The sequence below is a fragment of the Engystomops pustulosus genome, chromosome 1, assembly GCF_040894005.1.
Source record: "Engystomops pustulosus chromosome 1, aEngPut4.maternal, whole genome shotgun sequence".
NCBI lineage: Eukaryota > Metazoa > Chordata > Amphibia > Anura > Leptodactylidae > Engystomops > Engystomops pustulosus.
Window position 1 is genome coordinate 55,445,985 of NC_092411.1, and position 17,226 is coordinate 55,463,210.

The 17,226-nt window shown below is 37.8% G+C and overlaps 1 protein-coding gene across 1 annotated transcript in view; it reads left to right on the forward strand.

Annotated features, from left to right (window-relative positions):
• LVRN (laeverin) overlaps positions 1 to 17,226 on the forward strand; it is a 91,867-nt gene that overhangs the window by 45,233 nt on the left and 29,408 nt on the right. Inside the window, exons 4-9 of the mRNA XM_072140970.1 lie at positions 6,597 to 6,723; positions 7,528 to 7,682; positions 8,229 to 8,342; positions 12,777 to 12,920; positions 14,114 to 14,179; positions 14,321 to 14,386. Coding sequence (XP_071997071.1) covers positions 6,597 to 6,723; positions 7,528 to 7,682; positions 8,229 to 8,342; positions 12,777 to 12,920; positions 14,114 to 14,179; positions 14,321 to 14,386 — 672 coding nt within the window. The remainder of the gene's footprint in view (positions 1 to 6,596; positions 6,724 to 7,527; positions 7,683 to 8,228; positions 8,343 to 12,776; positions 12,921 to 14,113; positions 14,180 to 14,320; positions 14,387 to 17,226) is intronic.

A 17,226-nucleotide genomic window follows, 5' to 3' on the forward strand; every position in this document is an offset into this window, starting at 1 on the left:
TATATATTTATAATATATTGTACCTTATTTGCATGATATTTGAGTGCTGAGTTAATTGCTATGGACCGCTATGGGTTGCTACCCTAAGGCATCAGCGGTTCATATAGGAGTGACACGTAATTTTTACAATAAATCCACTTCTCAGACTCACTGTTCCCGATACCCCTAATCTCCCTGTGGCTTCAGTATTTGTGGTAGGGGTCAGATATCATAACCGAGATTTCAGTTTTTTTTTGTTTTGCCCCTACACTGTCTAATTATGTGAACCAATAAAAACCTTTCCAAAAAACATGTTTAGTACAGGAGTGCGGTTTTTGTGCCGTAAGTTTACTTTAGTTGTAAGGTGAAGCCATAAAAAAACAATATATTCTGGAGGGCATAGAGATGAAACAGAAGAAGGGCATTTGCTTCAAAGGAATGGAAATATTCATGTCAGACCTACAGAGAGTAGAATGCTAAGAGCAGCAATCAGAAGATTTCTGAAGCTCTGCTTTAAATAACACAGTAATAAAAACTAACATAAAACAGCCCTGTGGAAGGCAGATGTTTATTGTTATCTTGTAAATTAGTACAAAAAAGCACTCGAAGCGCCTGAGCATGTGCTATTATATCTGAGAATCATTTTTACTCTTGTATAGTGTGTTACTATTTTAATTATATTGAACTTGAGATGGCTCTAAGGCTATTATGTTTCACCATTACGATGTAAACAGATATTGTTTCCTATTAGCTGTATTCTGCTATATGGCTTTTGTAAGAAGGCACTGTCATGTTCTTTGTTCTTTTTATGTTCTCTATTATATAATTGCTAGCAACCTTGTAATTGTACAAAGTTTTTAATGATTAAAGAACACCGGCTGTGAGACATTATACTCCCTCCCCCTTCCAAAAATGACTGTTAACCCCTTAACGCTGAAGCCACTTTTCACCTTCCTGACACGGACCATTTTTTAAAATCTGACATGTGTCTATTTAAGTGGTTATAACTTTGGAACGCTTTAACATATCCAGTTGATTTTGAGATTGTTTTTTCGTGACACATTGTACTTCATGCTGGTTGAGAAATTTAATAAATATATTTAGTATTTATTTATGAAATAAATGGAAATTTGGCAAAAATTTAGAAAAAAACAATGTTTTCCAAATTCAAAATGTTCTACTTTTTGGAAAGTTGGTCATATCACTAAAATAACTTGATAACTAACATTTTCCATATGTCTGCTTTAACTTGGCATCATTCTTCAAACATCTTTTCCTTTATTTTGGATGTTAGGAGGCTTATAACTTTAGGTGCAATTTTTCAGATTTTCACGAAAATCATCAAAACCTACTTTTGGAGGGTCAATTTAGTTAGAAGTGACTTTATAAGGCCCACATGACAGAAACCCCCCACAAATGACACCATTTTAGAAACTACACCCCTCAAAATATTCAAAACAACCTTTGGGAATTTTGTTAACCCTTTGAGCGTTTCATGAGCGTGAAAGATAAATGAAAGTGAAATTAGAGAAATGTAATTTTATCTTACTATAGATTCATTGAACACTAAAATTTGCACCTTCACAATGGGTTAAAAAGGAAAATGCATTTTACAATGTTTAGGGCAATTCCTCCTGAGCATGCCAATACCCATTTTGTCACTGTACCCTGCTGTACGGGCACAGGGGGGAACTTGGAATGGAAAGAGCGTTGTTTCGTTTTTGCAGGGTAAATATGGCTGAAAAAGTTTACATGTGTCAGGATGCATTTGGAGAGCCATAGTGGTACCAAAACAGAGGAAAGCCCCAACATGAGACACCATTTTGGAAAGTACACACCTTGGAGAGTTTAGCAACGTGTAATTTGTGTATTTTCCCCAACAGGTGTTTGATTCAATTAGGCCCCAAAAGGGAAAAAAGGTGAAAATTTTCTCAAAAAAGTCACTTTTACCCCAAATTTTTGTAAGCCACAAGGGATAAAAGATGAAACAACCCCATAAATGTGTAAAACTATTTCTCCTAAGCACAGAACTGCACCACTTTTGCATATAAAGTGTTGTATGGGTGTAAAGTAGGGCTCAGAAGGGAAAGAGGGGCTTTGGCCTTTTAGAAGCCAGATTTGACAATCATCATTTACATGTGTCAGGATGCATTTGGAGAGCCCTAGTGGTATCAAAACGGAGGGGAACCCCAACAAGTGTCACCATTTTGGAAAGTTCACCCTTTGGAGAATTCAGAAAGGTGTAATATGTGTATTTACCCCTACAGGTGTTTGCTTCAATTAGGTCCCTAAAAGGAAAAAGGTGAACATTTTCCCCAAAAAGTCACTTTTACGGCTAATTTTTGTATCCCATAAGGCATTAAAGATGAAACAACCCCAAAAAATGTGTACTAGCATTTCTCCCGAGTATAAAATTGCCCCACACATGCAAATAAAATGTTGTATTGGTATGCAGTGAAGCTCAGAAGGGAAAGAGGGGCGTTGGCCTTTTAGAAGCCAAATTTGACAGACATCCTTTACATATGTCAGGATGCATTTAGAGAGCCGTAGTGGTACCAAAACAGAGTGGAACCCCAACAAGTATCACCATTTTGGAAAGCACACCCCTTAGAGAATTTAGCAAGGTGTAATATGTGTATTTGTCCGTAAAGGTGTTTGATTTAATTAGGACTTAAATAGATAAAAGGTGAACATTTTCTTATAAAGGTCATTTTACTCCTAATTTTATATAGCCACAAGGGATAAAAAATGTAATAACCCCCCAAAATGTGTAAACCTATTTCTCTCGAGTGTAGAAGTACCCCACATGTGTATATAAAATGTTGTATGGGCGCACAGTAAAAGGAAAGGGGAATGTTTGCCTTTTAGAAGCCAAATTTGACAGAAATGTTTGACATGCATTTGGAGAGCCCTAGTGGTATAAAACAGAGAAGAATCCGAAAAGTGACCCTAATTTTTGAATGCACACCCCTTAGAGAATTTTGCAATGTGTAATGTATGTATTTGCCCCTACAGGTGAATGATCCAATTAGCCCGAATCATTAAAAAGGTGAAAATTTTCCTATAAATGTCACTTTACCCCTAATTTATGTAAGCCACAAGGGATAATATATTAAATAACCCCAAAAAAGGTGTAAAACTATTTCTCCCGAGTGTAGAAGTACCCCACATGTGCATATAAAATGCTTTATGGGCGCACAGTAGAGGAAAAGAGGGATGTTTGTCTTTTAGAGGCCAAATTTGTAAGAAATCCTTCACATGTGTCAGGATACATTTGGAGAGACGTAGTGGTACCAAAACAGAGAAAAACCCGAAAAGTGACCCTAATTGTTGAATGTACACCCCTTGGGGAATATAGCAAGGTGTAATATGTGGTGTAGTGTAATACACGTGGTGAAATGAGCATTTGAACATACAGGTGGATTCCAAATATGATGTGCAATGGAGTCCAAGATGGAAATTGCAATTATTTCTGGAAAGTTCAGTGCCCGTTATGTGGCGCCCCTTATGAAATAATGGAGGGGTATAGGGAGCAACGGGACATAACAGTTGTTACAATTATTCATTTTACCGAAATTAATTCACAATAGGTTGGGCGTGAATTGTGAATGTCTAGTGTATAAGGAGGTAGAATAGACCAGGGGACCAACTAAACTTTTGTCACTCTGGAGTTGTCGCAGGTCTCTTAGTAGTATGTAGTGTCCATCCTTAGTATGTAGTGTCCATCCTAACTTCTCTTTTGGAACAGACTCTTTATTGAGTCCTACCATTGAGTCCTATTGAGTCCTACCATTAGAAGCAGCAGAATTCACCGGGAAAATGCTGCCCTGGCAAAACACAGGAACATCTAAACCAGAGGTACTGGGGCCCCGTCCTTCTTGTCCCAATATTAGTTTCCTAATATCTTCCTCTTGAAATGATACGGCAGGACCTGCATGGCCATCACTTTTGTACCATATCTTGGTTTTTCGTAGGGAAATTATCGCCAAGTGTTGCTCTTATTCACCCTAGCGATGCCCATTGTGACGAATATTGCTGCTTTTGGCTGGACCATATCGACCAGCAAATAGCGGCAAACATGGACAGAGGGGGGCAACAAAACCCCTCTGGACCGCAAGGCAAAATTGGTGGCTGTCAGGAACAGCCGCCACCCTGCCCCGATCACCGTGTCTACAGACCTGGTGATCGGTATTACTGACGTCATAAGTAAATTCGCTGCTATTGGCTTGTCTGAATTGATGAGCCAGTAGCAGCGATAATAAACTGGGGGTGTGTGGGGGGGACGTAACCCTTCTGGTCCATGGGGCAGGATGGATGGCTGTCAGGAACAGCCGCCGTCTTACCCCGATCAGTGAACAGCCGCCGTCTTACCCTGACCGGTGTTGGAAAATCACTACCCGCCGCACCGTTCTATAACAACGCTCGTTGGGAATAGGCTATACAATCTTTATTTATTTTTTAAGCAATTTAGACAAATAAGGGCTTATTTTTTGCGAGACGAGATGCACTGTAAAAAAAACCTTCATTTTAGTGGGTTTTTAGCTTATTGAAGAAATTTTATTAACTTTTTACGTGTGGAGGAAAATAAAATCATCAATTCTTGTTTTGGATTTTTAGCATTTTTTGGGGGGGTTGTTCACTGTAGCATAACAATAATATATTATCTTTATTCTACGGATCACTACGATTACGGTGATACCTCATTTATATAGTTTTATTTATATTTGTCCAATTTTATTGAAGGAAAAGTAGAATAGAAAAAATTGCATTTGTTTTAGTATTGCCATTTTTATAGTGGCATAATTTTAGTATTTTTTGGTTTATGGAGCTGGTTGTAAGCTTATTTTTTGCGTGACAAGTTGCTCTTTTTATCGGTATCATTTTGGTGCTTGTAACTTTTTCGGATCACTTTTTAGAACATTTTTTGTAAAGCAATTTGATAAAAAGTTTTTATTTTTGGCAAGTTTTTGGTTTTTTTTTTTTACCACGTTCACCGAGCGGGTCCAATTATGATTAGGATTTATTGTACAGATTGTTACGGACGCGGCGATACCAAATAAGTGGGGTTTTTTCGTGATTTAGTGTTTTTTATACTTTATTACTTGTGTAAAGGGAAATGTGGTGTTTGGGGGGACTTTCACTTTCTTTTATTATTTATTTTTACTGTAAAAAACCTTTATTTATTTATTTTTACTTTTTTTACAGTTAATGACACCTAAGCTTGAACAAGTGATCTTCTGATCACTTGTTCAAGCTTTTTTACAGGTTACACAGTGCAATACAGATGTATTGCACTGTGTAATGTAAGACACTGAGCATGCTGCGCATGCCCAGTGTCTTACAGCCGGGTCCTGCCTGAAGGCACGGACCCGGCTTCCGGATGAAGATCGCGCAGCCCCGGGCACCGGCAGTCCCGGGGCTGCGATCGGAGGAGCGGACCCCCCCGGTAAGCGCCGCGGGGGGGTCCGATTCACATTTAAAATACTTTAAATGCCTCTGACACGCCGCGGTCAGCGCGACCGCGGCGTGTTAGGTGTTAACACCCGCGATCGGAGAAATCTCCGATCGCGGGTGTTAGAGGCGGGTGTCAGCTATAACATATAGCCGACACCCGCAGCTTCTGGCCCCGGCTCCGTTCAGGAGCCGGGGCCAGAAGCTTGACGTAATAGTACTGCATTTTGCGGGAACGCACCTCCCGCGATGCAGTACTATTACGTCAAATGTCGGGAAGGGGTTAAAGGGGTTGTCCTAAGATAACATTTACTCCTGAATACTTCCAAAATGATAGTAATGTTATAAGGAGGGGTTTTTATGCACAGGAAGTAAACAATAAAGCTTCCTTTTGAATGACAGCAAGCAGAGATCTAGAAAACCATGAGAAATTGACACAGAGGGGCAGATTTATCAAGCAGTCTGAAAGTCAGAATATTTCCAGTTGCCCATGGCAACCAATCACAGCTCAGCTTTCATTTCACTAGTGCTCATGAATATTTTAAAGGGGAGCTGTGATTGGTTGCCATGGGCAATTGGAAATATTCTGACTTTCAGACACTTGATAAATCTGCCCCAAAGTGTATATTGGAAAATTGTATAACTTTTCATTACACAATCTATAACAATTGTTATATATGCCTGCACTCCGTGCAACAGGGAGGCAAAATGTTTTTTTTTGGTTTTGCATGAAATTTGAGACTTTTTATTACACAAAAAATCAGATGAATCTCTAAATCCACAATCTTCACTTATTTTGTAGTAACCATAACCAGTAATATTACATTTTCCCACCTTTCTCTTGCAGGAAGTTACATAGTTTTTGTAGTAAAAACCTTCTTCTGAGTAGAGAGATCTTTGTGATGAACTTGTACCCTAAATAATAATTAATAAAAATTAATTATTTATTATAGCGCACACAGATTACGCAGCGCTAAATCCTAAATGGATATATTATGGAATGAATCAGCACATTATTTTGCTGAATAGTCGTTTGATCACTATTCAGTTTTTTCAATCATTGGATTTTATTTAAATCGATTTCAATTGATTTCCTATAGCTTCCTTACAGATCTGCTATGTGCTGTGTTTGCTGTGATTGAGACTTGTTTGTGATTGTGTCTTAGATTCGAGTTTGGGCACGTAAAGAAGTAATAAAGAATGGATTTGCAAACTTTTCTTTGGACATTGTGGGGCCAATTTTTTCTTATATGGAGGATTTGTTTAATGTCACATATCCTTTACAAAAAACAGGTGAGCTTTGTTTTTTGCTTAAAAACATTATTAGGTATAGTACAGTAACCGGTAGTTGAAGAGACATGCCTGTCCTCCAGAGCATTAAATAACATCACAGCAACCTAAAACTTGACCAGTCCTAAGGTCCATTGATCACAAGATGAAAGCAACAGGGGGATGGGGGACCAACATTATAGGCGTTTCCCTTGGTCTTCTTTCAAGTGGTTGATTGTGATTGAAGAAGCTCATGATGGTGTAGTGTGGTGGCTATGAAGCACAGGGTTATGGGGCCACAAAATAATTACCAATTCTGGCTATTAGATGGCAACAACACCTGTCTAAGCAGGTTCAAACACACCATGTACCTTCTGGAATTGACTAAACAAAGTCATTGTTCCAGTATCAGTATCTGAAATAAAAACTTTGTACCACCTGACCATATAGATGCACTACTGTGGCTGATGTGTGGGAGCTGCACACTGCAATATCATGTAAGTTTTATTTTCATTCACCAATAATAATAGAACAGCTATTTTTGGAACTTGCATTTGGCTACTCTTCGCTCGTGCCTCCAACACATTTGTGAATAATGTCAAAGAGATTTCAAAATTATATTATTTTAACAGTACAGCAGAGAACAACCATAGATTTTGATTATAAACATTCCAAGTTTTATTACTGGAAATATAATTTTTTCACTAAAAACAGACATGTCAGTAGAGGGTCCGCTTTGCTTTACCACCCCTCTATTTGTCATTTCTCTTGTGTCTCTGCACTGCGTCAGAAGAAAGTTTGATGAGAATATATCGTCCTCTCTTTCAGATTTGGTAGCAATGCCTGACATCGGTGTTGCTGCAATGGAGAACTGGGGATTAATTACTTTTCAAGAAACGTCCTTGATGTATGATCCGAAGCAGAAGTTCAGCAATTCTAAGGCGTTGACGTGTTTGATTGTTGCTCATGAGATAGGACACCAGGCATGTGGTAAAATGTCCCAAATCTTTCTTCATTTCATTGTTACTTCTTAACATCTTGAATGAATGGTGATTGATTTAATCCAAGTTCAAACCCAATTATGCTTTGTAACCCAAAACATCACTTTTAATTAAAAATGGAGCCTTTAAACCTTCACAGATTTTCCCAAGATTTGAATGCCTTTAGAGATTTCCCCTGCATAATAGTCCTCTCTGAGGCCATCCCCTAAATGTATGACTTACCAGAGAACCCCTAAACCAGATTAATAGGTCCTGCAAAAGTGTATGTGTCTACCTTAAAAATCAACCCAATTTGTAAAAAAACAGATTTACATAGTAGAAATTACTGCAACAATCTACTACTTCATAGCAAATCTAGTCCAAAAGCGAAATCGGTATAGATAACTTTCCACATGTTGTTATAAAACTTTGTTATATGGTTCTGTGGTTTAAGATTTGTTCCTTTTGCAGCTCTCAGGCAGTCTGTATAAATGAATGAAATCACTGATCACACAAGCAATTGTCATTTTATATGTGATCTTTTTCTAGTGGTTTGGAAATCTTGTAACTATGAAGTGGTGGAACGACATCTGGTTGAATGAAGGATTTGCCTCCTACTTTGAATACATAGGCGCCAGTTTCATTGACCCTAAGCTGAAATTGGTAAGCATGACACATTCAAATCAATGGTAGTAGAAGTCTTCCCAATTATTTATGATCTGATCAATGCAGGACAATGATGCTTTTTATAGGGCACATGAATATGTGCATATCATGGAACCTTGATCCATACGTGAGATCATAGTTAAGATGTTGGCACACACATGCCTCCTCATTGGCACTTAGAAGTTTAACACCTGTGATTTGTACTACTATCAATCAAAGGTGTTAGGATCAGGTGTCAACTGTATAGTACAGCATCTGTAGTATAGTAAGTCATCTGTCATGTAGGGAGAGGGTCCATTCTGTGTTCCCTCTCTACAACCTTAAAGGGATTTTCCCACGAAAGAAAATTCCCACATTTCTATCCAATAGTGATGTTAACACAATAAAGATCATTTCATGTTCACTTGTTACCATGTGATGTCCTGCATGTCTCCTACCCTCCCTGTGCACAAATTTTAGTATGTGAGTATTTATCTAATAAAGGAACAAACAAGAAGAACATTGGTGAGTGCCATTATATTTTTTCTTCACTTTGAAAAAGATCATTTTAACCCTTTACTTTAACCCTTTACTCCCTCGGGTACTCAATGTAAAATCCCATGGTGTGGTCGCGGCCTCTCTAAGCAGACACATTATGACCCATCTAGTTTTGTGGGGTGACAATGTCAGATTATAAGGGTACAAGGTGTATATGCACATTCATCTGACTTTTGACATTGTACTAACACACTGACACATAGAAAGAGAGATGAGACAGATCAGAGAGGCATGAGACTATTACACTGTTACACTGTGAGCCCTGCTACATCTCACAGATATGTGCCTGCCTCCCCTTTCCCCTGGATCACTTGTCTCCTTGTAGTTATTTTGCTATCCTGAGTACATAGAAAGAAAATTGTCTTCGTTAGAATACCCCTTTAACCACACTGCAAGTACTATTACTAAACCTCTTTAATATAATCCAGCATATAGTATGATTCTAGGTACCATGAAGCTCAACATATGTGTATCTTAAGTGACAACCCCCTCAAGCCTATTAAGCAATTGTTTTACATAAAATAGGGAATCCTAGAAAGATGTTTCATACATTGCCTACCTGGTGTTTAGTGGTGCAAAATGCTGGTGACTATTTCCAATATGTTCTCAATAGATAGCAGTATTCAGAAGATAAAAATACATACAAAATACATCAATACATCAAGTAGAAAAGCTCTTTGGCTACATTGGTTATTATGTCAATGTCCATTAGTCAGGAGTGATGAGAACACTGTTCACTGAACTTGATTTTATACAGAATAAGACTTCATTCATGAAAATGAATTATTTAAAGCTTTTACATCAGAGGACAATAAAAAAAACAACATATCATAAAAATGTAAGGTGACTTAAATGTGGCGAGAGTACCTTAGGAATGGTTTCTGAAAGGAAGCAATCTCTTCTATGTTTGTAAGGCATTTACTATGGACAATTATGGTGGTTCTGTATTGTACTCTTTAACATTGCAGGGTGTAGCTTCCTATAGGTTTTAGAAAAAGGCATTCACCTCAAAATGGAAATGATTTTGCTGGTATGTGTGAGGCTAGAATAATTATCTCTTCTGCTCTTTTAAGGAGGAAGCTGTGCCATTTAGAAAGCAAAGAGCTTTTTCCTCTTTACAGACATCTCAGAGTAGTGCTGAAAATTTTCTGATATTTTTAAGTCCCTAAAATTCCTAAAGAATAAGAAAACAAAATTGCATCTTATCTTACATGTCAAAAATGTACATTGTATTCCCTAAACATAATGAACATAATATAAACAGTATTGGATTATTTACCTTTTTTGGCAGAATTATGCACAAACTTTGTTCCCCAGAATCTCCATTTACCAGATAATCACAATTTTATCTTTGATGGGTAAAGACTGTGTTCATAATCATACATGATTACTTAAGCCATTAGAGTATTCTTTCTTCTTGTTGGTGTCACTTGTCCTGCAAAATATAATCACATTTTTAGTTGACTTTAGCAACAATCATTTGCCTAGGGGCTTTTTTTTAGTCTAAACATAATAGAACTTTAAGGGGTTGGCCACTTTACCTCATGTTTTTTGTAATGTGTGTGTAAGTTTGGGGGAGCAGGATATTAGGTAATTTACCAATATACATCTATTAATAGTTCTTCACCGCTTTCTTGATGTGCAAATTGAAGCCTCTTGCCTTCATCAGCCAGATATTCTTGTCCATAAGATGGCTGCAGATGGAGAGTCATGTGATCTCTAACTGTCCATGAACAATCACCCTGCCAATGATAGTATTCCTGAATGTAAGATCAAGATCCTGGCGGGGCAATTGTTCATGGACAGTTAGAGATCACATGACCCTCCATCTGCGGCCATTTTATGCACAGGAATGTCTGGCTGATGAGGTAAAAGACAGGAGGCTTCAAGAAAGTGTAGAAGAACATTTAATATATGTATATTGGAAAATTGCCTAATATCCTGCTCCCACACTTCCACACATCTTAGAAAAAACATCAGGTAAAGTGGCCAGCCCCTTTAATTATATGTCTTGTGAGAAAAAAGTGGCTTTTTTGAATGGAAAACATTTTTTTTACAGGATGTATGACTGTACTATTAACATCTATTGGGATCAATGAAAGAGTGATTACGTTTTTCATAGCGTTATACACTTAGATACATCTGGCGGAGCATAAGACTGTCCAATTTTACGCAACAAAATTGTTCCATTTTGTTCCAGAAAAAACATGTATTACATCACTGTACATACAGCAGCTAAAACCTACATGCCTTTTTATTTCACAGCAAAAGCACAAGTAGAACCAGCAAGGAAGGGAATAAGAACTAAATGTTCAGAACTAAATGTATATTATATAAATATAAAATACTCAGCCCATCTTCATTGAGCCCAAATACGATACACAGCCAATAATCTTAAATGCGGTGCTTATAGAAGTAAACATCAAATTCTTTTTCAAATTATTTCCCAGAGAATTGTTTGTGTTAAATAAGCAGATATGTTCTTATAATTGCTTCTACTGAAAACCACCCGTTGTACTGCAGATGAAATATGTCCATGTGGTTTCTATGCTGTTTTCCTGGAAGTGATTATCCGCATTACAAAAATTACTCACATTTCAACAATGAGGAGCGAATGTCTCTTGTAAAAATGTATTCACTTACAATTCCAATGTATTAAAAAAAACATAGAAAACACAGCACAGTGGCAAAAACATTATAAATGTGTGATTAGAGTTAGACATGAGAGAATCATTTGAGATTCACTTCGTAAGAGCTTTTTCAAAAGATTTGGTTTGGGCCCAAATATATTCAGTCCAAAGTAATGTTCCTCCAATTGTCCTGAAAATTGGTATTTAGTCCCTTCTTCATAAAAAGGTCCCATCTCATTTTGTTAATTTTGTTTACAAAATCTTTCGTTAAAACTTATTTAAACAGTATCTTGCCTCCTTTTTAAAATTTCAAAGTGAAACAGAATAAATTCAGTGCCTGGAAAAGGGCATATTTGTACCGAATCTAATGAAAATACATTTGCTCATGTCTAATCTGCATTACACTGACTGATAATCACAGAAGCACTGCAGTGTAGTATCTCAGAAGTGAAATACTCTAGTAGTCAATTTTAGTGATAAGCAGGCCTATACAAAGTTGAACTTGAAATTCTGTCTGTGTTCAGGTACTGAACCTGGACCACACCCCCAGTAACACCCGACATTTTTGAGAAACAGTAATCCTTCCGAAAATGGCGGCACGCAGTATTGCTGGCATGCAAGTGCCGTTGTGCACACCCTGATCAATTTAAATGCTGCCCGCGACTTTGCCTGCGCCATTTAAAAAGTTATCACCCACCATTGGAGCCAATGCAGTGGATCAAGCTGGACCCAGACCCAAACTTCTGATTGCACAGAACTGAACTTTGCTGTTCTGGTCAGCTCAATGCTAATCTTTGCCTTGTGTAGAAATAATAAAATTAGTCCATGGAAATATTGAAACATTTTGGGGCAGACTGACTGACTAGTCGTATTCAGCAACTCCTATTGGTTGGCTTACTTTAGGTGAGAAAATTAGACAGAATTCTGTCGGGTCAGCAGTATTTGTTGCTTCAGTTATGAATACATAAAAAAAAGTCATATGAAATTTCTGAACATTTGGTCAAGGGTTTTAGTGTTCCCAAATGGATCAGATTTCTGTTTGAATATCAGGCATGTCCAGTACTCTAAGAGAAAAACATTTAAAAAAGCAGTTTGTGTACTTAGGAAATTAGTACATTCCTCATGTAGCTATGATTGTCCATATCAAATTTTTTTCTTACAAATAAAGCTTTTTTATTATTTATAAAAAAATATTTCTATGATTAGTGACTGATGTTTGGCTATAGACTTGTATTGTATATTTATTGTATATTCATGTTTGTAGAATGAACTTTTTATGATGCACAACCTGGTAAACATTTTTGAAAGAGACTCTCGGGCATCTGCAAGGGCTGTGTCAGTTAAAGAAGAAGAAATTAATAATGTGGATCTTATAGAGCCATTGTTTGATGATTTCTCCTACAACAAGGTAAGACAATATAATATAATAGCATTACATAACTGTTAGTTTCATCAAGGATTGGATCCAAAAAAACGAGACTTGAAAATTCTTCCTTTAAAACTTTCCACTGTCATAGAATCTTTCTGTGAGGATTGAACCTTGGCTCCAGAGTGAGTAATTCTAGCAACCCCAGATTTTTATTATAATAATAATAATTCTTTATTTATATAGCGAACACAGATTACGCAGTGCTGCATCAGACGCAGAGCAGGAAGGGGTTAAAGCGAGTCTACCTCTCCAAGCATTATTCTCTGCTGGCAGCATGTTCTAGAGACTGCACTATGATTTCAGAAATCCCTTTATTATTTCTGTTCATATTGCGGTTTCTAATAAGTTCCCATAGAAATCTGGAAGTTATGTTAATGACGCAGTCAGTGCACCAGGACTTTCCCTCAGCACTTTTCCTGCCTGGACCACTATACTATCCATAAGATGAGCAGGAAATTAGTCTTTTGATAAGCATGGGCGACACTGGAAGAAAAAGGGTAGTGATTTGTGCAGGAATAGTAAAGCTCATGTTCTGTGGACACAAACTTGGTATATCAACTGCCTCATTTGCATATGGATTAAACTGGGAATATCTTGGAAATGGCATAATGGATGTAAATAGTAAAGGTATGTCGCAAATGGGTTAAATAATGGAAGAGTTACCTTATAGTTAAGGGATTCTAGATTACTGAGGCTTGGGGGGTTCTAAGAAGAAGATCTTTACATAGGTGCACGGGACCATTCTTGGTCTAAGGCTACATGCACACGATGTATGCCCGCCGTACAGTAGTACCGTAGTATGGCGGGCATACATCGGCGCTGCAGAGAGGAGCAGGGGATGAGCGCTGCTAACCCCCGCCCCTCTCCATAAGACTTTACAGCGCACAGCGCCGTATCACGTGGAAAGATAGGTGCCGTGAGCCCATAGAAGTGTATGGGGGGGACGTCTATCGGCCGTATATACGTCGCCCGTATATACCTCCCCCATACATGTGTGTGAATGTAGCCTTATGCTGTAAATGTTTGATATCTTTTAATAGCAATTCTAAAGAAATCGTTTTAGCTTGATTCCTTTTCACTATATAACCTCTACTGAATTAATCTATGTTATTAACAGTTCCAGAAAATGTCATAGTGACAAATAATAAAGCAGATCTCCTCTTTCACCGCAGGCAGCAGCTTTAATCCGAATGGCTTCAACCTTCCTGACAGAGAAACTCTTCCTCAAAGGGATCAGCGTGAGTTTAGAAAATCATTTTTGGAATTAATGAACTTTTGGCAATATAAGACTAGACAGGCACATCTGATTCATTGATACTTCATGGATCTCTCTGCTTACCGCCTGAAGAAGTAATGACCTTCCATTTGTCTCATCACAGTCATACTTGAAGAAATTTTCATTCTCAAATGCTGACCAGGATGGTTTGTGGAATCATTTGCAAATGGTACTTTTTCTATATTTTTTCACCAATGTAACAAGCTTAAAATATTTACTTTTGGTTATTTACATGTACTAACTCATATCAGGCATCACACTGTATGTATGTATCACCCCACTGTCTGGTTTCTTGTACTACATTTTGAGACATCTTGTCCCGGACAAAAAAAAATTGAAAAAATTAGACAAAACCAGACAACATGATGATACCGCCTCCAATTGTGTTGCATACGAAATGACAGAAAACATGCACTTAATGGGTTTTTCCAAAGAAAATATGTGTGGCCTTTTGATCAGTTTGGTCAAGACAGGGTTGTCTAGTCCCCTAAAGAGAGAAGAGGTACAATACATTCCTACTTACCAATATTGCCTATACACAATTTAGAAGACAATAAAAAAGTATAATATTTCCCCTTGGGCACAAACTTTCTACTTTGCCCTCACTAACCTCACCTATTTCTCAAAATATACATTGGCCCACATTTATCAAAACTACTGCACGTTCTACACGAATTTTGGGCACTTTGTTCATGCTGCAGAATTGTGGTACACGTCAGTAATAAATGTGCCGCAAACTCATATTAAGCACTAACACTCCCCTTTAGGTGTCCTTTCTTTTGTCTTGTCCGACAAAGTGCAGCCACGACACAAAAGTGGTGCAGTCATTTTAATAAACGTGGGCCAATGTGTAGTAGAAAGATATATATCCTCTATTAGGAAAACCCCAATACAGTAGTATTAGTAAAAGCATTAAAAACTTAAAGCAATTTGAAGGGGTTAGGCACTTTTTAATAAATCTCTTCTATTAGACAGGCCTCTGCATGTATTTGTACCTGTACCTTTACTTATGTGCTGCTCTATGCACATATACATAACTTCCTGTTTCTCACACCTTCGGTCCGTCCATTTTTTTCTCTCTGTCCGTCTCACTGACAGACACAGGGAGATGGGAGTGTGGAGCAGGATGAGTCATAATCTCCTGCTGCAAGTACCTCCTATTTATCAGTGAACAGACATAATCAAAGATCCCGCACAGATTCTGCACACAGCACTAAAGGAAGCATCAGGGATGATGACTCAGTTGGTGAACATTCAGGTAATATTATTAAGGCAGTAAAGGCACATAGGCAATTTATGTTAAAGAGTGGCCAACCCCTTTAATTACAAACACTTTTAGCTATTATAATGAAAATGATCTTACAATGTCATGTAGTGGTCCTGATTTATAATAGCATTTTTCTGCTATAAGATTTGTATTGCATACATTGTCTATAATATAAGCCAATACATAGCATCAGTAAAACAGAAAGGGGAACTGTATGGCCTGATAATTGGACACACAAAATGGACTTATGCATCTGGCAGCCTTCACTTTTTAGTTTATTTCACCACTAAATACTGCCAAAAACAAAGGACATCTACCATCAAGCAATCAGGGGCACTTATTCCAGGCAATGTGACTATGGCAATCTTATTATATTTGTTATCCATGGCCTCATCCATTCTAAAATCAACTTTTAAAATAATACTAATGAGCCATAAGGGCTTTTGAGAGACATTACCAGAGCCCCTCAGTGCTATAGATTCACAGGCTGTTATATTGTACAGGAGCATGTCTCACCCTGCTCCCTGTTCCCTCAGCACTCTGTCTTTCTACCTGCTGTAATCTCACAGCAGCACACAGTGGGAGGGGAGAAGTGCTTCTGCACAGTGTTGCAGCCAGTGAAGCTACAGCATGGAGGGGCTCTGGCAATTCCCCCCTAGCACTAGCATAATTCATTGGCATCATTTTTTGATTGAAAGATGATTGTAGAAGGTAATAGATAACAAATATAAGAAAATTACCACATTGCCTTTGAGTAAGTGCCCTGCTTTATTATACCCAAGATTCTCCAAATGGAGGCTGCGATGAACCCCCACTCTCAGGCCATGTAACAGGGTGCACTTACGCTAGAAAGCCTAACAATCTAGTACTGAAAGGCCTGCTCTCCTATTTAAGATGGCAACTATAAGCGAAATTCTAATGTTAGCCCTAGCACTCAGTGTGCTACTTTAGTGTACTTTAGTATGCTTTTAGTTTTAAAGATTCAATACATGTAAGTGCAGTGCAAACATACACGTACATTTGTAAGATAAAAAAATGGTTACAAGAACATACATACAATACATACCTAAACAGTTATAAAATAAAAAGGGATAAAAACTATCCCAATATTTTATACTTTATGAATTTTCCTACCAGCTTGGGACATCACTTAAAAAGGGAAGTTCATATGCTGAGCTGTACCACCCCTCAGTGGGGTACATTTTGTAAGTCAATTGTTATAAAAACAAATGACTCTTTAACAAAAATTCTTGAAAATTATCGACCATCTTCAATTGACTGGTTATCTCATTCTCTATCACCTAATGCCAAAAGTGTGGATACTATGCCTAAAATCAGGCAGGGGGGGGGGGGGGGGCGATTATGTGATCTGACTAGAGCCCTGAAGTCTGGAAGAAATGCTAAATAATTTAATCCCATCCAGTTAGCTTATACTATGCCTAAACTCAGGGGGGTTATGGGATATGATTTTAACACTGAGGTTTGATAGAAATGCTAAATAATTTGATCCCATACAGTTAGCGGGGACTCATAACTATGGGTTATGTCCAAGTTATATAGAAATATTTAATGTCATCTGTCTGAAGTACCTTTGTGCACTTTTGATGGGAAAAAAGCTAGACCAGGCACCCTGCTTTAAATACCAATGGATCTTTTGTTTGATCCCCTGCACAGGACATATTGGTCTGAGAGTAGATAAGGGCCACACTTTATGCATAGACAAACTCCTCACTGAGTCCGTT